Here is a 21,740-nt window from a genome sequence, read left to right as displayed (position 1 = left end):
TTAGAATTGGGCTTCAGCAACCTATGCTTGTCGTAAGAGGCAACTGACGGGATTGGGTGGTTGGACTCGTCGACTTGGTTGATGCATGTCATCGATCCCAATTGCGTGGATTGATGCCCATGATATTAATCACAGGATTGTCTGCTCCAGACCCGATTATTTACAGACCACCGTCATATAGCTGGAATAATGCTGAGTGCGGTGTAAAACAACCAACCAACTTGATCCAGAAACTTGTAATTGCTTGCCTTCAGATGGGACTGAGCAAGTGTGTGGATACACAGATCGGGACGCCGGGCCGGACCAAGGGCATCTCAGGTGGTGAGATGAAGAGACTGTCCTTCGCTTCAGAGGTGAGAATTTCCCTGTAGTGAGATCCGTAGTCCCAACTTTTGGTTCCTCTACTTAAGAGGTGGGCAGACTTGTCCCACAGTCTGTTATTAGACAACTGTCATTACATGTGTTCTAGTCATTGTTCCAGTGCCAATCATAGTTGTCACAGTCTTATATGAGATGTTGGTCATCACAGGGCAATCATACTTGTCACAGTCTTATATTAGACATCGGTCAACACAAGTGTTGTAGTCATTGTTCCAGGGCCAATCATACTTGTCACAGTCTGTTATTAGACGTCGGTCATCCCAAGTTTTGTAGTCATTGTTCCAGGGCCTATCATACTTGTCACAGTCTGTTAATAGACGTCGGTCATCACAAGTTTTGTAGTCATTGTTCCAGGGCCTATCATACTTGTCACAGTCTTATATTAGACGTCGGTCATTACAAGTTTTGTAGTCATTGTTCCAGGGCCAATCATACTTGTCACAGTCTTATATTAGACGTCGGTCATCACAAGTTTTGTAGTCATTGTTCCAGGGCCTATCATACTTGTCACAGTCTTATATTAGACGTCGGTCATCACAAGTTTTGTAGTCATTGTTCCAGGGGCAATCATACTTGTCACAGTCTTATATTAGACGTCGGTCATCACAAGTTTTGTAGTCATTGTTCCAGTGCCAATCATAGTTGTCAAAGTCTTATATGAGAAGTTGGTCATCAGAAGTTTTGTAGTCCAGATCCAGGGGCAATCATACTTGTCACAGTCTTATATTAGACGTCGGTCATCACAAGTTTTGTAGTCATTGTTCCAGGGCCATTAATACTTTACACAGTCTTATATTAGACGTCGGTCATCACAAGTTTTGTAGTCATTGTTCCAGTGCCAATCATAGTTGTCAAAGTCTTATATGAGAAGTTGGTCATCAGAAGTTTTGTAGTCCAGATCCAGGGCCAATCATACTTGTCACAGTCTTATATTAGACGTCGGTCATCACAAGTTTTGTAGTCATTGTTCCAGGGCCTATCATACTTGTCACAGTCTGTTAATAGACGTCGGTCATCACAAGTTTTGTAGTCATTGTTCCAGTGCCAATCATACTTGTCACAGTCTTATATTAGACGTCGGTCATCACAGTCTGTTATTACATGTATTGTTGTTGATGGTGTCCATACATATATTCACCACCCTGTTATTCTTGGGGTCATAATATAAACCTTTCTAACTATTTTACACACCAGTGACGTAGCCAGCCGGGGTATTTTTATAGAAAACAGTTTTATTTGAATCATGAAAATACAAGTTGAGGACAAGTGATACTTGTACAAATATTTGCCCAGCCTGTCAACATAAGTTAACTACAGCCTTGCACACCTATGTTATATGATGTTGAATAATGTTTCTTTGACAAAATGGCCTTCTCACTAAATTGACATGACGACTTAAATTGAAACATTTGTTAAGGCGCTGACCAATCCCCCACTGATGTTCTGTGATGAGCCGACATCGGGGCTCGATTCTTTCATGGCCCAGAACATTGTCCAGACCCTCCAGAACATGGCGTCCAAGGGCAGAACCATCCTGTGTACCATCCATCAGCCGTCCTCAGAGGTCTTCGCCATGTTTGACGAGTAGGTGTCATTCCAAAAGTTCTCTCCCTGTGAATTAGGAGTGAGTGAGTGAGTTGGGTTTAATGCCTCTTGAACAGTATCCAGTTATATCACGGTGTGTCAGCTAATATTGGAGGAAAGCCCCAAGTGATGCAGGTCTCAGACGTTTACCACTTTGGTGAAACCCCAATCTCATTAAAATCAGATCTTAGTTCTTGCTACCGCTAAACAAAGATCTGAGGACATTCTATTACGGGTCACGTCAGACCGTAAGGGTTATGACAGCTGCCAGATAAGGTTGTGCAGTGTCATCGTCACTCAGATGATGTCGTTTTGTCGTTGCAGTTGATTCTTAGGCAGGACTTTACTGTCCATCTGAACAAAGTTTAAACAAGTATAGTATAGTTTGATTTGTTAAGACACTGGTTCACTCATTGCTGTTTCAGGGTTTTACTCCTGGCGGAAGGGAGGACAGCATTCATGGGTTCATCTAAAGATGCCTTTGACTTCTTCTCAAGGTCAGTGATTTAACCATGCTTTATGATTAGCTATATCTGTAGAAGTTCTGCTTGAAGAGTATTTCAGTTTTGTCACAGTGTGTCAGCTCCTTGTGGGCGGAAATCCCGAAGTGATGCAGGTTCAGATGCTTAACACTTTGGTGAAATCCCCAAGCACGGGTATGGTGCTGACAAACCTAGAAACATAATCTGGGCAAACTGTGGTTCAAACACACACTCAGGTTCTGGTGTGCCCAAGGGATGCAACTCTGCCATCAACCAAGTTTCCAAAAGTTATCATAAGTTATGCCCTGTGAACTATAACTTCAAAAACCTAGTCTACTGTTCAAATGTTCTTGTGTCAAGCCCATAGGCTTAGAAATATAACATATTATCAAATTTTTCAAAGTTGAATCTGAGGCAGGAATTATCGTGACATTGTAAATGGGCATTTTCAATAAGTAAAACCTACGTAACTATAGGCCATTATATAAAATAATAGAGAAAGTATATACCAACCATAACATGGTTTGAGTTGGTAGAAATCCCTCAAATCTGTTGATTCTACTTCTATAGAGTGATTTCTGCATTAGCTCTGTGATACATTATGACCTGTGAAAATGTCTGGAATACCGATTTATTATTTATGTGTTTGTTGATTTGTTTGTTTTATTTGTTTGTTTAACGCCGCATTCAACAATATTCCAGCTATATGATGGCAGTCTGTAAATAATCAAGTCTGGACCAGACAATCCTGTGATTAATATCATGACCATCGATCCACGCAATTGGGATACGATGACATGCATTAACCAAGTCAGCGAGTCTGACCACCCGATCCCATAAGTTGCCTCTTGCGACAAGCATGGAATGCTGAAGACATAGTACATAGAAAGGACATAGTAACATATTTGTCATGTTCTTCCCCCAACCCCCATCCTCCCACCTCTGATGACCCGTGAAGATTCCGGGGTAGAATAGGTCTTCCGCAACCCATGCTTGCCGTAAAAGGTGACTATGTTTGTCGTAAAAGGCGACTGACGGGATCGGAGGGTCAGGCTCGCTGACTTGGTTGATGCATGTCATCGATCTCAATTGTGTGGATCGATGCTCATGATATCAATCACTGGATTGTCTGGTCCAGACTCGATTATTTACAGACCGCCGTCATATAGCTGGAATATTGCTGAGTGTGGCGTTAAACAACAAACCAACCAACCAACCCACCTCTGATACATTTAGCATGATCCCCCTCCCTATAATAAATTACTAGTCCCTAAATACTGTTCAAATTTATTAATGTTTATAGAAAAAAATAGAGCTGTGTCATATAGTTGTGATACATATTGGCGACTCCCCTTTTTCACTGTGTCATTTTGTCATGCTTCTTCTCCCCTCCCCTCTATAATCGCATTGGCACACACACCCCTATCATAAATCCCCACTCCCGAATGTCACTTTAATCATACAGAGCATGGGCGGATACAGAGGGGGGTTGCGGGGGTGCGCACCCCCCCTTTTTATTTCGAAAAAAATCTTTATTTCTGTATAAATTACCACCAAAGACAATAAATAGATCTTAATTGTGCACCCTCGAGCTCATTTTAAAAAAAGCTGTATCCGCCCTGCAGAGATAATCCAAACAGCAATAGTCGAGAGACTCAGGACTCAGGCACGGATGAATGTGGTTGGCTGTATGTTTCTTCTATTTCTTCAGCCGGGGCCACCCCTGCCCTCAAAACTACAACCCTGCAGACTTTTATGTGCTTACATTGGCCATTGTGCCAGGCAGAGAACCAGAGTGTCGGGAGAAAGTGGAGGTAACTCATGATTCCTATACCTTGCATACCACTATCAGATTGGTGGACAATTGCCAAGATTTTTTAAGCAGAGCCTTCATTGGATAAAAAGTCAACTTTCTTTATCATTCAGGTAGATATAAAGCCATACAGGGCAGTCTCTTTGTATTTGTTCCATTATTACTGTACAAATAAGGTGAAGTTAAACAAAATTGGTCTCGGAGAGTAGTTGATGGGTGTCTGCTTTCGGCAGCTTGACTCCTGAGAGATTCTAGGGCTTCGGTCCTGCCCCACACTGAAGCACATGTCACACATGTGGTGTCTCCTTAGCAGGTTACTTTCTCTTAAATTTCATTCTGGCCACCCAGCAGTGAATGGGTACCCGGTAGGATGAGATGGTAATGTGACTGTTAACCTTCTAGTGCCTCTCAGCTTGGGTTGTGTACTCCCCAGGGAGCTGAGATATGAAAATTAAGTGCACACTGATGCATTGACCGGGGTTATAATGTTACGCTTTGAGCATTGTTTCCGACCCGTGAAGATTCCGGGGTAGAATAGGTCTTTCAGCAACCCATGCTTGCCGTAAAAGGTGACTCTGCTTGTTGTGAAAGGCGACTAACGGGATCGGGTGGTCAGGCTCGCTGAGCCCAATTGCGTGGATCGATGCTCATGATATTAATCACTGGATTGTCTGGTCCAGACTCGATTATTTACAGACTGCCATCATATAGTTTGAATATTGCTGAGTGTGGCGTTAAACAACAAACCAACCAACCAACTACAATTAGGATTTGGAACATTGTAAATATGCACATTATTAATATCACGATATTACTCAGGATTGTTGTACTGCATGACGATACATTTGTTCTTACTTAGTTTGCATAATTTTGTTCTGTTGTTGCAATGTCGACCTGTGAAAATCCGGGGTAGAATAGGTCTTCAGCAACCTATGCCTGCCGTTAAAATCGACTATGCTTGTCGTACGAGGCGACTAACAGGATCTGGTGGTCAGGTTCGCTGGCTTGGTTCATGCATGTCATCGTATCCCAATCGCGTGGATTGATGCTCATGATGTCAATCAATGGATTGTCTGGTCCAGACTTGAATATTTACAGACAGCTAAAATATTGCTGAACGCAATTGGTTGGTTGGTTGGTTTGTTGTTTAACACCGCACTCAGCAATATTCCAGCTATATGACGGCGGTCTGTAAATAATCAAGTCTGGACCAGACAATCCAGTGATTAATATCAAGAGCATCGATCCAATTGGCCTTTTATGGCAAGCATAGGTTGCTGAAGACCTATTCTACCCCGGAATCTTCACATTAAACAACAAACAAATTGTTACAATGTCAGTGGTGGAAAGAAAATAAGAATAACCAGACATGTCATGTGGAAGGGCAGTAACTCGGCTAACTCTTTGCTATGTATTACATATTTGTCAATGAATCCTCTTTCAACACAAATTAACTTGAGTGATTTTTCAATAGAGTTGTTAGTATTAAAAAGACATGAGGAAAGTCCTTTGAATTATATTTCTTCATTTGGGGGACTGGTCGTGGGGGATTCTATATGAGACTTGAGGGGGGTGTGTGTGTGAGAAAGTGACACAGCCAAAGTGGAGGTTTGTGAGTGAGTGAGTGAGAATGGTTTTACGCCGCTTTTAGCAATATTCAAGCAATATCACGGCGGGGGACACCAGAAATGGACTTCACACATTGTTACCCATGTTGGGAATCGAACCCGGGTCTTCGGCGTGACGAGCGAACGCTTTAACCACTAGGCTACCCAACCGCCCAGGTTTGTCGGGTAGCCTAGTGGTTAAAGCATTCTCTTGTCATGCAGTAGGCCTGGGTTCAATTCCCACATGGGTACTATGTGTGAAGCCGATTTCTGGTGTCCCCCCCCATAATGTTGCTGGAATATTGCTAAAAGCGACGTAAAACATCACTCACTCATAGATGAGACAATGTGGCACTTTGTTTTCAGCAACTGTGTGATGCTTTCAATGGCAGCGAGACCTATGAGAAGATGAAGACAAACATCAAGGATGTCAACAGCGTCGCCCAGGACCAAACTTCATCGGTTGTGGTAAGCTTTGACATTTATCCCTGCTATAATCTGTGTATTTACCATTGGAGACCATTCAGAAATGACACCAGGTGTTCAATCCCAACATGGAAAAATACAGTTACCGCATTCAACGTAATAAGCGCCCAGGGCACTCTCAAAATTAGAAATAGGGGGCACTTATTCGAATATTATTTTGAGTTGAAAGATTGTAAATTTCGTGGTTAATGCTAACAGCCTGAAGTGTTTACATACGACAGACATATATTTTTCAAGACCTGGGTTCCCGAGTTACCCGTCCCAGCCCTAATTCCAACCTTCACTTTCCCAATCTGGTAAGCGACGCTCTGATTGGCTGGATAAAAGGTCGTTGTGACATGAGCCATGATATGATGCCTCAGATCTTTGTTCAGCAGTAGCGAGAGCTAAGATCTGATTTTTTAGATTGATGCAGACTGAATAATTTTATCAATTATGTATTTAACTTATGTATTTTTATTTTACAGTTCGAAGATGCTTTTTCCAATGGAAATGACAGGTGCGTTATCTTAGTTTTTTGGGATTGCTTGAAGTTCTTGTAGTTGAGGTAAATGACATGCAATGATCAAAGCATTCAAAACACAATCCTTTTGTTTTCCCTTGGACCTTTGGGGGCATGGGTTGCCAAGGGGTCTTAACAACCACGATTTGATTTGCAGAGTTGCATCCCTTATATGCGCCAGGATACACTGATCATGGAATCTAATCCTAGATTTCCCCTGAAAAGTAGCCTTGGTTTCTCTGCATGAGTCCACTAAAATGAAAAAAAATGAAAAATTTCTATCAGAGTCATGGTTAATTATACTTCCACACAAGTGATTGAGTGAAGTTCACAACCCAGTTATATCACAGCGTGTCAGATAAGAACTGGAAAAGCCCAAAGAGATGGAGGTTCTAGACTTCCAAACTCTGAAGAATACTTATATAGCAATGTGCATGCACTAGGGCTAGGACCGGTAACTCGGGTACTCGGGTCGGGTGGGTACTGAGTAGGACCTGGGTACTCACAGGATTCCCCGGACCAGTGGATAGTATTGTGATATATTGTTTACTGACAAAAACTCACTATAGCTCAGTGGTTACACTACAAGTTGCTAATGCTCGCATTTCTTTCTGATGATGCACACATTCCTTTGTATATGTTTGAGTAAAGTTAAGCTTCAGTCAGCTTCAGTGAACGCATGTTTTGGCCAGGGCTGCGGTAAAACAGTTACTGATCAGACATTTTGTACCTAATTCTTGAGACCAACAGCGGGTACCCGGGTAGGGTCGGGTAATAGGGGGTTGGGTACTCGGGTAGGGTCGGGTGATAGGGGGTTGGGTACTCGGGTAGTAAATTTGGACTCATCCCAGCCCCAGCATGCATGTGTGTGTGCAGCTGCTTGTACAGGTTCGGGTGGGTTTATGGTCCTAGTCCACTGAGATACTGTGACACAGTTTAACATGGACATTCCCCTCAGACAAAGTATACTGAAGCCGAGCCTTCCGATGTTATCCCCTTAATACTGGACCGTCTCCGTGGTCTAGTAGTAGAGCGTCTGCCCGGAGAGCGGAAGGTCCGGGTTTCGATCCCCAACCGTGTCATACCAAAAGACGTTAAAAGATGGTACTTGTTACCCTGTCTGGCGCTAGGCATTAAGGGGCTAAAACAAGGACTGGTCGGCTCGAGTCAGAATACTGTGTCTGAGGGGGGTATTCATGTTAAACTGTGGCATGGTATCCCAGTGAGCTAGCACTATAAATCGGCATCAGTCCGGACTAGTACAAGCAGCAACACAAACACACATACACGTGCATGCACGTCGCTATGTAAGTGCAATAATCTTGGACGTGACATTAAACCCCATTTCATTTCACCTCACCCTTAATACCGAGCGCCAGACATTCTTTTGGTATAGCACAGCTGGGGATATGAACCGTGTGTTTCTGTGTACACTGGAGACTTTCTGACAATGAAATGTGGAACCCACCGGGAGATACGGGACCTTTTGACTTTTCATGTTATATTAGAACTACAGTATCTTCAGCACACAAAAAAACATTCACAAGCTTCAATTCCTATTCATTAGAGAGATACATGACATCGGGGGCACAGTGGCCCAGTCGTCTTAGGCACCGCAATTCGCTGTGCAGAGTTGTGTCCCTTGGGCCCGCCAGAAACCTTCGATTGTGGGCTCGAATCCCAGTCTGCCCCGATTATGTTTCTAGGTTTGTCAGGACCATACCCGTGCGCGAGGGTTTCACCGAAGTGGTAAATGTCTGAGACCTGCATCACTTCGGGCTTTCCTCCCACATTAAGCTGACACGCCTCGATATAACTGGAATACTGTTAAAAGCGGCGTAAAACCGAACTCACTCACTCGGATACATGACATCAAACATTTGGACTCATTTTCCGACTTATAACTGTTTGTGCAATAATTGCATTTTTTAGACATAATACACAGTGAATGCTTATAATTAAATTCAACAATGTAAAACATGCTTTATCTACAATAGGTTAACCAGTTACATAACAGTTATATATATCAAAACAGACAAAAATGACGAGATTGAAAAACATTCCAGGTGTATGAATACATATTCTGGCATGACATGAATCAGGTGATCGTTTAATTTAAGCACATAACTTGACACGCCTACAAAGTCAGTAGCCAATCAATGGAGAGTAGGATCAAAACAATGTTCATAGGACCTGTCAATCAAGGCAAGAGGTGAGAAAAAACTGCAACAGTCAGACTGTTACGAACCGGAAGAAATATGTCAGGGGGAAGGCGGCTGTTTCAAATGACATGGTCAGTTACCACCCAGATTCAAACATAAGTTCCCTGAAAACTTGAAAACACAGTTGGAAAAATGCTAGTAAGAAATGAAACCCGACACAGACATGAAAGTCGTGGAATTGAGGCGAGTGGGGAAAGAAACAGTCGAGCGAGCATTGGAAATGAATGCAATAACACGTGACCAATTCAGCTAATCAGAATGCAGGAATTTCAATGAACACAATGAAAATTTAATCATTGATGAATTGAAGGTAGACATGAATGCTGAAAGGTTTTGAAGTACAGTTTTTATTTACATTACGAACTAATGAAAGAAAAATGAGATACTTTGTGCAGTCTGCACACATATTGATCTTCACTGAAGTAAGTTGACATCCAACGTCTTTATGACGTCACAGCCCAGTTGTATCCTAGCGGCCATAAGGTCCCTTTTCTACAAGCGGGTCACATACATTAAGAAATGCCATCTTTGAATGTCTTTTGGTATGGTGCGGACGAGTATCAAACAACTGACCTTCTGTTCTCCAGGCAGACCCACTATCCACGAGACCACGGAGGCGATCGTTGGAGTTTGGGGAGATTTCTTATTATTATGATAATACCAATGATGGATATTCCTGACAGGTATCAAATTCCGTGGATACGGCAGTTCGGAACGGTTCTGTGGAGAAGTTGGGTCAGTGTGTTCCGGGACGCCATCTTGTTCCGGATCAGGGTCCTTCAGACGTTGGTAAGTAATAGTAACCATAGCAACTTATGTTTGTTGTAATGGCAGGATTTTTGTTAATTTATATCAATGGTGAAAGATACTTGCAATGTTTTTTGTTTAATACCGCGCTCAGCAAAATTCCAGCTATGTGGTGACGGTAGTAAATAATATGTGTAATCAGGCCATTGTGGTCTGTTTGTTTGTTTGTTTGATTGTTGCTTAACGCTGAACTCAGCAATATTCCAGCTATATGATGGCGGTCTGAAAATAATTGAGTCTGGGCCAGACAATCCAATGATTCACGTCATGAGCATTGATCTACTGGACTGATCTATTGGTTGGTTGTTTTTCCAGCTGATTGCCGTCGTGCTGGGGCTGATCTACCTCAATCAGGTATACGACCAGGAGGGCGTCATGAACATCAACGGTGCTCTCTTCCTCCTCATCACCAACGCCTCCTTCAGCAGCATGTTCTCTGTCGTCAATGTGAGTATATCATGGCAGTGTGAGTATATCATGTCAGTTGTCAGTCTGAGTATATCATGGCAGTGGTCAGTATGAGTATATCATGGCAGTGTGAGTATATCATGGTAGTGTTAGTATATCATGGCAGTGTGAGTATATCATGGTAGTGTGAGTATATCATGGCAGTGTGAGTATATCATGGCAGTGGTCAGCGGGAGTATATCATGGCAGTGTGAGTATATCATGGTAGTGTTAGTATATCATGGCAGTGTGAGTATATCATGGCAGTGGTCAGTATGATTATATCATGGCAGTGTGAGTATATCATGGTAGTGTTAGTATATCATGGCAGTGTGAGTATATCATGGCAGTGGTCAGTATGAGTATATCATGGCAGTGTGAGTATATCATGGTAGTGTTAGTATATCATGGCTGTGTGAGTATATCATGGCAGTGGTCAGTATGAGTATATCATGGCAGTGTGAGTATATCATGGCAGTGTGAGTATATCATGACAGTGTGAGTATATCATGACAGTGTGAGTATATCATAGCAGTATAAGTATATCATGGCAGTGTAAGTATATCATGGCAGTGTGAGTATATCATGGCAGTGGTCAGTGTGAGTATATCATGGCAGTGTGAGTATATCATGGCAGTGTGAGTATATCATGACAGTGATCAGTGTTAGTATATCATGGCAGTGTGAGTATATCATAGCAGTGTGAGTATATCATGACAGTGTGAGTATATCATGGCAGTTTGAGTATATCATAGCAGTGTGAGTATATCATGACAGTGTGAGTATATCATGGCAGTGTGAGTATATCATGGCAGTGGTCAGTGTGTTGGAGATATTTCTTGTGTCATCTGTTGATGGACATCTATTTTGATTCCAGTCTTTTCCTAATGAGATCGCCATCTTTATGAGGGAGTATGGGAGCGGCTTATATCGAGTTGATGTCTACTACTTGGCAAAAACATTTGCAGAGGTGAGCCTGAACAATATAGAATTTAACAATTATGACATAACATAAGTTGTAACAGTATCACGAGGGGTATATGAAGTTTTAAGCATCCCACGTTAGTCGGAAAATTAATCCCTTATACCTCGCTACAAAAGCAAAAAAGCTGTACGTTGCTTACGAGTCAATGAAAGTCACGTGACACAAGTTAACCTGAGCTCCAAGGATATTTCCTATCAGTTTTTAATTCTGATCGTGGACGCATAAAACCCCATGTACCCCACGTGCTCCTGCTACAACAAATTGATCACACCGACATGTTTCAATCTGCCATTGTAAAGGAATAAAAACTCTCAGAAAAAGCATGTGCCTTTTTGCATTGAAGCGGGTATAAGGGATTTATTCTGCTTCTCAGAAATCCATGTTAATGCCTTAAGTCTTGTTTGTGGCGTAGTATAGGAGATTTAATCCCCTGCTGAGAAATTTATTCTCCCCCAAGGCAGGATAGTCCGATACACAGTATTTTATCAAGATCATGTGGACCAATCAGATTTTATCATTCTGACATGGAGGTATAACAATTAGTTTTATGCATCCTTCGTTGGGTATTATACCACAAGTTGAGTCACATGACTTTCATAGACTCATGAGCAATGTACACCTTTTTGCGTTGTAGCTAGGTATATGGGATTTATGATCCTGCTAAGAAATCCACATACTGCCTGTTTTCTTCATGGTGGGGTATAAGGATTTATTCTTCCTTAATTCAATTGCAGTATTGGTAGGGGTTATGAGTATTTCATGCTGGTTCTGATTGTTTTTGCAGCTGCCAACCTTTGTGTTCCTGCCCTGGCTGATGGTGCTAGTCCTCTATTGGATGATAGGTAAATACTAGAGGTGTCACCATACACCTACTTAACGTAGCGATACATATGCAATACTTGACTCATGATACAAAGTTTCGTGGTGCTTTATTTGTGCCATTTTGCATAAAATTCTAAGAGGCATTAAAAAAATATCTGCCTGTTTGTAATTAACTCGCAATTATTTGTTGTTACTGAACATGTGTTTGAGGTCAAGTATCCATCTATTATCCCTGTGTTATTGGTTTTTGGATGCTTAAAAAATCGGACGATATAAAAGTGCTGTCAGATCTTTTATCATTGAATCCTTTTGCTTCATCTAATAAGGACTAGAGGCAATCAGAAGATTTTGTATCCTTTTGATTTAGACATTTATGTTTACAATTATTATTTATACTAAAATTTATGGAAAATCCTTCTCTCTTTTCTTGTAATCTCTACAATGTCAACTGTTATGTAACATGTGCTATGATTGGTCTGTTTGAGGGCATACCTATGTAACATGTGCTCTGATTGGTCTGTTTTAGGGCATACCTATGTAACATGTGCTCTGATTGGTCTGTTTTAGGGCATAATATGTAACATGTGCTCTGATTGGTCTGTTTGAGGGCATACCTATGTAACATGTGCTCTGATTGGTCTGTTTGAGGGCATATATATATGTAACATGTGCTCTGATCGGTCTGTTTGAGGGCATACCTATGTAACATGTGCTCTGATTGGTTTGTTGCAGGGCTGTACAATGATGCTGTAACCTTCTTGATCACTTGTGGAGTTGTTATACTTGTAGCCAATGTGGCAGTATCTTTTGGTAAGTTGCTACATTAAAAAGTTTTACTCAGACTTGATGCTGCTCATATTCAAGATTTGACAAACCAGCCGTAGTAGATTACGTCAGATTAACTCTGGCAAACTCTTACTGCTCAGCTAGAATGACGGATGTGTGGGTGTTTGAGCCAGTCATGCTTTATGTGAAGTTATGTGTGTTTATGTGAAGGATAAAGCAGGACTCAGAGTTAGCGAGTGAGTGAGCTGGGTTTAACGCCACTTTTAACAGTATTCCGGTTATATCACGGCTTGTCAGCTTTATGTGGGAGGAAAGCCCAAAGTGATGCAGGTCTTAGACGTTAACCACTTTGGTGAAACCACGAGCACGGGTATGGTGCTGACAAACCTAGAAACATAATCGAGGCGAAACGGGATTTGAACCCACAATCATAGGTTTCTGGTGTGTCCAAGGGGTGCAACTCTGCACAGCGAATTGCAATGATGTAGATGACTGGGCCACCTGTGCGCCCCCACACACTTACACCCACACTCACCCCACCCCCACCCCCTAATCCCCCATGACTCTGAGGTTATGAGGGTATCAGGCCCGGCTGGGTCACGTGGTTCCGGTGCACCTGTGTGGCTTAGGGGTGCATTCAGGAACGTTCTCTGGGAACACAGCTCAGGAAGTTTCCACTGCCTTTCAGAAATAACTTGAGATAAGCAATAGTAGAGTCAGGATAAGTATGAATACATTTTAAAAAAATACATTTTTGATGAGAGTGTTTTTATAGTAAAAACTGTTTGATGGACTTCTATTCTAACAAAGTTGATATGATATTTTCAGGCTACCTCATCTCCACAGTATCGGGCTCCGTGAACATCGCTCTCGCCATTGCACCCCCGTTACTCATCCCCTTCATGTTGTTCGGTGGACTCTTCCTCAATAATGGGTAAGAGCTGAGTGCTTTTTAATCTCATAAAATCAGATCTTAGTTCTCGCTACTGCTAAACAAAGATCTGAGGACATCCCATTACGGGTCACGTCACACCGACCTTGCGAGAACTTTGACCGAACAATGGAATGACCAATCAGAAGGCAGCGTTCTCGTGCTTTACGGCACTAATTTCAAATTGCCGACTATGCTTCACAACATATTTTGACAAATTCTCGATTAAAAATTTGAAACCTGAACAAAAGAACATTCTGGAATGGCTAATAGATGGTCTAGATTGTATGGATTCAGTCGTTAAACCCGTAACTATCGTTCGGAATATCCTGTGTTAATGTTTTCAAGGTTTTATGATTAGAAATCACATTCTGACTGTCACTTTCATGATCTGGTAAGTGACGCTCTGATTGGTCGGATGAAAGGTCGTTCTGACGGGACCCCTAATGGGATGTCTTCAGATCTTTGTTCAGCGGCAGTGAGAACTAAGTCTGATTTTAATGAGATTGAGCGCTTTTGAAGTCACCATTTTTATATCAAACTCATATTTAAAAGTAAGACCTTTTCTGTTAATTCTTTCAATGTGAAATAAGGTATTACACTTGATAAGGGGACATGGATGACTAGGGATGGGACGAGTCCAAATTTACTACCTGGGTACCCAACCCTAATTACCCGACCCATACTTGCTGGAAGTCGCATGTAGGGTACAAAATGTCAGATTGAGAAGCTTTATCTTTACTCAAGCATATATGAGTCAGAAGGAATGCGTGCATCATTGTCAGAAAGAAATGCGAACATTTAGCGACTTTCGTGTAACCATAGATTTGGACTGTTATCGGCATTAAACAATCAATCATGTGACTAACCACGAGTCCGGGGAGTTCTGTGGGTACCCGGATCATACTCAGGACCCACCCGACCAGAGTACCCGAGTTACCCGTCCCAGCCCTACAGGTGGCCCAATCGGCTGTGCAGAGTTGCGTACCAGAAATCTATGATCATAGGTTTGAATCCTGGTTTGCCAGTCACCAACAAACCTGTACTTGTCATGCATACACTGAAGTTGAGAAGTTTATCTTTATTCAAACATGTAAAAGTCAGAAGGAATGTTTGCATAGTCAGACAGAAATGCGAACATTAGTGACTTGTAGAGTAACCGTGGAGTTCTAGACAATTTTTGTCATTAAGCAGTATATCACGGTCCGGGTAGTCCTGTAGGTACATGGGTCCTACTCAGTACCCACTCGATCTGAGTACCTGAGTTACCTGTCCCCGCCTTAATTAGTGCATCAACGATCTCTAACCCATCCACCCGTGTCATAAATGACCGGTCCCTTACATCACTGGATTGTCTGGTCCATACTCGATTATATACAGACCGCTGTCATATAGCTGGAATATTGCTGAGTGCGGCGTTCAACAACCAACCAACCAATATGTGTTTGATATATGTGATACTGTGGCATTAAACAACCAACCAACCAATATGTGTTTGATAGATGTGATACTGTGGCATTAAACAACCAACCAACCAATATGTGTTTGATAGATGTGATACTGTGGCGTTAAACAACCAACCAATATATGTTTGATAGATGTGATACTGCGGCGTTAAATAACCAACAAACCAATATGTGTTTGATAGATGTGATACTGTGGTGTTAGACAACCAACCAACCAATATGTGTTTGATGGATATGATACTGTGGCTTTAAATAACCAACCACCCAATATGTGTTTGATAGATGTGATACTGTGGTGTTAGACAACCAACCAATATGTGTTTGATAGATGTGATACTGTTGCGTTAAACAACCAACCAACCAATATGTGTTTGATGGATATGATACTGTGGCGTTAAACAACCAACTAACCAATATGTGTTTGATGGATATGATACTGTGGCGTTAGACAACCAACCAACCAATATGTGTTTGATGGATGTGATACTGTGGCGTTAGACAACCAACCAACCAATATGTGTTTGATGGATATGATACTGTGGCGTTAGACAACCAACCAACCAATATGTGTTTGATGGATGTGATACTGTGGCGTTAGACAACCAACCAACCAATATGTGTTTGATGGATATGATACTGTGGCGTTAGACAACCAACCAACCAATATGTGTTTGATGGATGTGATACTGTTGCGTTAAACAACCAACCAACCAATATGTGTTTGATGGATGTGATACTGTGGTGTTAAACAACCAACCAATATATGTTTGATAGATGTGATACTGCGGCGTTAAATAACCAACAAACCAATATGTGTTTGATAGATGTGATACTGTGGTGTTAGACAACCAACCAACCAATATGTGTTTGATAGATGTGATACTGTAGCGTTAGACAACCAACCAACCAATATATGTTTGATAGATGTGATACTGTGGTGTTAGACAACCAACCAACCAATATGTGTTTGATGGATGTGATACTGTGGCGTTAGACAACCAACCAACCAATATGTGTTTGATGGATATGATACTATAACCACTGTTTCCAGCTCCGTCCCTGTGTACTTCATCTGGCTCAAGTACCTCTCATGGTTCCAGTATGCAAATGAGGTCCTGTCTGTCAACCAATGGGAAAATGTCGACCATCTAGGTGAGGCTCAATGTCGACTGTTTACCTTGGGAGGAAATCCACGGCAGACAGAATTACACTCAAATTTTTTAACATGGCTGCCACATCCCACAGGACTTTGTGCGATGCCAGGTCCATTCCATTAGATGAAGATGTGTTGTCCAGAGGTGGACACACACGCTATTGATTTGTAAATTTACATTTTGGCATGTTCATGTTTTTTTATGAAATCACTCTTTTTCTGATGTCAGTATGGCAAATTAAACCATTTGAACACTTACAGGAGTCTTTTATCTGTAGTAAACCGAAATTGTTTCAGATTTGGTAAAAAACATAACTTTGCATTAAATCTTATTCAATGTCACAGGAACTTTTGTTGTTCAGTATACATATACCTGACTTATGTGTACCTGACCGAGTATCGGTCAGACTCAAGCTGTTGGGATTAAATGTCGAGAGTGATACGGACTGGTTTCGACAAATGACCACACATCTATCATTCAACAGATAGAAGGCATTGGATGATAACTACATGGAGGTCAAGCATGACCTGTGTTCTGAAAACAGGCATCCAATCTGAAATTACCGTATTTTCTTGTGTATAGTGCCCACTTTTTTTCCAAAAAACACAGCTATGTAGAAGGATTTGGTTTGAGTTTTGATGTTTTTTCCCCCATGGAAAGACACTACCGTGAGCACGTAACACCAGAAATGTCATGTCAACAAATCCATACTGAAGTACGCAAATTAATCATGTAATTACACTGTCTGGTTATAAAAAGTGTTAATTGTATATCTGGACTTATGTTTGTGACTTATTTCCTTAATTTTTTTCAAAATTCCTTTTAATATTGTTTTAATTAATTTCGGCGAAATCATGTGTGAAATGATTGGAAGATAGCACAACTCTCCGCTATAACACCAACCACGGTCAGATTACCACTATTGACGCCTTGAAATGAACTTTAGTTGACAGAGAATGGATACATAAATCATAAATACCATACTTTGACTCGTTAAAAGTCATATTTGTTGTAGTTTGACGAATCTATGTCAACATGTAGTTTTGCGATCATGTGCGAGGGAGACTCTATGGTGACTGGTCAAATTGTTCCATGTGAAAAATAATAACAGACAATAGCGATCAGCTAAGCTTAGGGTTATTATTATTTTAGCTATATTAAGTAAAAGCTGCAACTAAAATAACAAGATATTGGAATATATTGGAAAAAATAGTTCCAGATACAATTTTTCCCGATCCTTGCATCAAAATCCTTTATAGTTAAATCATTGGGTAATTTTTAACCGAATCACCGGTAGATTCCAAGAAAACGTGTGTACAGCTGACTGCTGTTTCCGGCTTATTTTACAAGAAAATACACAACAAAATCTTAATCCCTGGATGTAAAACAATGCCTAGCACAACAAAAAATACAATTTAAACAGTAAATAAACATGTCTGGTGATTTTTTATCTAAAATTTCAATTTTGTACTGACCAAGTTTCTTATCACCCATTTGTTTACCGGAATTCACTGAAGGGGTACTGTGTAATTTTTTTCTGAATATAATATTTGTAAAAAAAAAATTCAAAATACTGAATCCGCTAGAGGGGGGGTGCTCATTATACTTGGGTGCGCACTATACTCAAGAAAATACAGTATACTGCAGGGGGTAAACCCTCCCCACCCCCAAACAAAGCTTGGAATTACAGAAAATACCCAAAATTCAAGTTTGTTCAAGTTATTTGTTGATTTCCATGTAATCTCATTATTGTAAATGATGTTTAAACATTGTTACTTCATTGGTATTCCTATTGTACCACATTACAATGTGACTGACTGGATGTTTCTCACATAATAGGGATGAAGCATGGGAAAGTTATTGCTTCATAATTCAGGCAAGCTGCCGAACCTAGTGGCTCTGTTTTTGTATTGTTTGTTTGATCTCTAAATTATTATTTTTACCTCTGATTGTTTGTTTCCTAAAAGAGTGTGGCGGTAACAACGGTACTTTCCCCGGCAACGGCACCGATGGGTCTCAGCGGTGCTACAAGGATGGCAAAGATGTCTTGAACTACCTCAACTTCTCTAAGGTAGCCTAGCTTTAGGTTCTAGGTTTAATTCTCTATGGCAATCTCATTAAAATCAGACCTTAGTTCTCGCTACCGCTAAACAAAATTTAGAAAGTTTAGCGGTAGCGAGGAACTAAGGTCTGATTTTAAAGAGATTGTTCTCTATGGTAACTTGTATTTCCAGGACCAATTACCCTGTGATACACTCAGGGATATTAATTATTTTTTAATTTTTTAAAATGATATTTTCACATTTTGTTGAACCGCATGTGTGGTCTAGTGGATAGAGTGTCTGTATGGAGAATGAAGGTCAGTGATTTGATTCCCAGCTGGGTCATACCAAAAGACATTAAAAGATGGTGCTTGTTGTTACCCTGCTGTCTGGTGCTCAGCATTAAGGGTCTAAAACAAGTCGGTTCGGAGTCGGTATACTTTGTCTGAGTAGGGTATTCATGTTATACTGTGGCATGGTATCTCAGTTGGCTAGCACTATAAATCGGCATCAGTCTGGACTAGTACATAGAGGTTATCACACAAGCGTGATAACCTCTTTATCATATAACGTCATTCTTTAATTCTGTGCTTAAAAATCGCTTTCCCTCTCTCACAAACATAACCGAAACATTGCGAGTTTTCCTGCAATGCGCGCATTAATATTTATTACGTCACAGGGTAAGTGACGTGTCAGTCGGACAGTGACAGTAGCCAATATAGTTCCAACTGAAATCTATTTCTTATACAGTGGCGAAGCAACATAAACGCAAAACAACAAATTTTTTTAATTGCCTTTTGCGGCAATCCATCGGTCTGTTCGCTAGAGTAACTGCCCTTTGTCAAAGGGAAGCTACTCAAACCCTAGTCTCTGGGATGTCACAGCCATGGTCAGACCTTGTTGACAGTCGGTCTGTCCTGTCATAGCGTTAACAAGTGTAGTCAGATGTACACACAGCGACAAAACGCAACAAGGTAACAATTCACATATATTTCGGCCAAATCCAACTATTTTAATTTGTGGAGAAGGTTTCAAGCACAGATATTGCTAATGATCCCGCTTGGCTAGGCCTCGTGCCCTCGCAAAATTGTTTCAAAATTTATATCTCCAAAGTTGCCCAAACTTATAAAATGCCTTATCTACATCACAGCTAGACACGGATTTTCAATATATTAGACTGTTCTTTTGATAATGATAGCAATTATCCCTGTAGTTTATCCAGATTCCCGATGGTTAATTCTGACTCGATCCCCGAATGTTTGTTTATAAACAGTGAAAGTAGTCCCTACTTAACCTTTGATATTTGCATCTCTATCCTCATATGACCCCAACGGATATCGTTTTTTATCCGTTGGCTTTATCCTGCCGAGAAACCTACGCGTTATATGATAAAAGCAGCCACACACACACGTGCATATATAAGTGCAATAATCTTGGACGCGACGTTAAACCCAATTTCAGCTCAGCTCAGCTCAGCTCAGCTCAGCTCACATGCACATGACATACACGTAGTACTAGTTCCACTGCAACAACATCTTCAGAGCAGCCATCTTGGTCATCATTTATGAAACGGCAAATTGTCCCACAGTACTTTTATCGGTGTGTTGAAATTTGCTGTTTTTTAAGCATAACAAAAACTCAAACAATACTTATTGTGATGCTTTTCCAGTGATGCTGACTGAACGCTCGATATATGACATCAACATGCGTAGTCAGCATGCATTTATCATATACTTGGCAGTACAAGTCGATTAAACTCGGAATGTTTTACAAATTGCAGCGTTCTTTCTTGTCAGCGATGTCCTTTAGGAATTTAGTTTCCTTTTTGTGCGCTGATGTTCTTTAATACACAATGTTCTTTCTAAAATATGGCCTCTTTTCTTTGCGAGTTATTCGTATGTAAATAATGACCTTTTTGGGGTAACATTCATTCTTAATTCGTAACATTTGACTATTATTGCCAATCTCATTAAAACCAGATCCTAGTTCTCGCTACCGCTAAACAAAGATCTGAGGACATCCCATTACGGGTCACGTCAGACCGACCTTTCTCGAACTTTGACCGACCTCTTGAAGGACTGACAAGAAGTTGACATTAGCCAATCAGAAGGCAGCTTTCTCGTGCTTTACGGCATTAATTTCAAATTGGCAACTACGCTTCGAAACATATTTTGACAAATTCTCGATTAAAAATTTGAAACCTGAACAAAAGAACATTCTGGAATGGCAAATATATGGTCTAGATTATATGGATTCAGTCGTTAAACCCGTAACTATCGTTTGGAATACCCTGTGTTAAAGTTTTCAAGGTTGCAAGATTGAAAATCACATTCCGACTGTCATGATCTGGTAAGTGATGCTCTGATTGGTCGGATGAAAGGTCGTTCTGATGTGACCCCTAAAGGGATGCTCTCAGATCTTTGTTTAGTAGTAGCGAGAACTAAGATCTGATTTTAATAAGATTGCTATTATTGCATTCTTTTTTCTGTTATTTCAACTTTGTATTTATTTACCCAATGGCCACCCGTAGCATTAAACAACAAACACACAAACAAAGAGACAACGAAATGCAGCATGTGATAACAATGTTTAATATGTTGTAGGACAACGTGGTCCTAGATCTGGGGCTGATGTGTGCACTGCTGGTGGGATTCCGCTTCCTCTCGTTCCTCGTGCTCCTCATCAAGGCCCGGAGGTCCAAGTCTTAGACAGGTGGAGATTCCACTTGGTGTCCTCGCTGTCGAACAATCATCATCTAGACACCCACAAAGTCAAACCAATCACAACTTGTGGTGTCCTTTGTTGTGCAATTCTGAATTCTGTGATTTCACAGTGGTCCTGAGATACAGGGAAAATATAAGGATTTAGAAAAATGGCTGTCAGAATGACGAATGTCATTTGTTTACCATTGTTATGTCTTCTTCAAAGATCAGTCTCTTTAAAATCAGATCTGTTACTGCACTACTATACCTTCTCATGCTTTCAACTTCTTGGTATGACTGAGTGAAGCATTTAGACAGACTGTCTTCGACGTAATAAGCGCCAAGGGCGCTCTCAAAATTAGAAATAGGGGGCTCTTATTTGAATATTAGTTTAGTGAAAAAAAAAGTTGAAAGATCGTAAATTTTGTGGTTTATGCTGACAGCCCGAAATGTTTATATACGACATATATACATTTCCAGGATTTAATTGACCATCATTAATGGTGCATATAACACATGAG

At 40.9% G+C, this 21,740-nt stretch overlaps 1 protein-coding gene across 1 annotated transcript in view; it reads left to right on the top strand.

Annotated features, from left to right (window-relative positions):
- The window catches only part of LOC139464928 (protein white-like), a 39,094-nt gene extending 17,850 nt beyond the window's left edge, over positions 1-21,244 (top strand). The window contains exons 6-20 of the mRNA XM_071246529.1: positions 255-353; positions 1,799-1,965; positions 2,391-2,462; positions 4,159-4,261; positions 6,234-6,335; positions 6,821-6,852; positions 9,761-9,866; positions 10,200-10,331; positions 11,209-11,301; positions 12,101-12,158; positions 12,871-12,948; positions 13,753-13,858; positions 16,373-16,473; positions 18,443-18,546; positions 21,121-21,244. Of these exons, the coding sequence (XP_071102630.1) occupies positions 255-353; positions 1,799-1,965; positions 2,391-2,462; positions 4,159-4,261; positions 6,234-6,335; positions 6,821-6,852; positions 9,761-9,866; positions 10,200-10,331; positions 11,209-11,301; positions 12,101-12,158; positions 12,871-12,948; positions 13,753-13,858; positions 16,373-16,473; positions 18,443-18,546; positions 21,121-21,225 (1,458 nt within the window). The 3' untranslated portion in view covers positions 21,226-21,244. The remainder of the gene's footprint in view (positions 1-254; positions 354-1,798; positions 1,966-2,390; positions 2,463-4,158; positions 4,262-6,233; positions 6,336-6,820; positions 6,853-9,760; positions 9,867-10,199; positions 10,332-11,208; positions 11,302-12,100; positions 12,159-12,870; positions 12,949-13,752; positions 13,859-16,372; positions 16,474-18,442; positions 18,547-21,120) is intronic.
- The last annotated feature ends 496 nt before the right edge of the window (positions 21,245-21,740 follow it).

The sequence above is a fragment of the Haliotis cracherodii genome, unplaced genomic scaffold (genome assembly GCF_022045235.1).
Source record: "Haliotis cracherodii isolate W230 unplaced genomic scaffold, xgHalCrac1.p SCAF_17, whole genome shotgun sequence".
In the NCBI taxonomy this organism is placed as follows: Eukaryota; Metazoa; Mollusca; class Gastropoda; order Lepetellida; family Haliotidae; genus Haliotis; species Haliotis cracherodii.
Note: the sequence above shows the minus strand (reverse complement) of the source record. Positions and strands in the feature narration are given on the sequence as shown.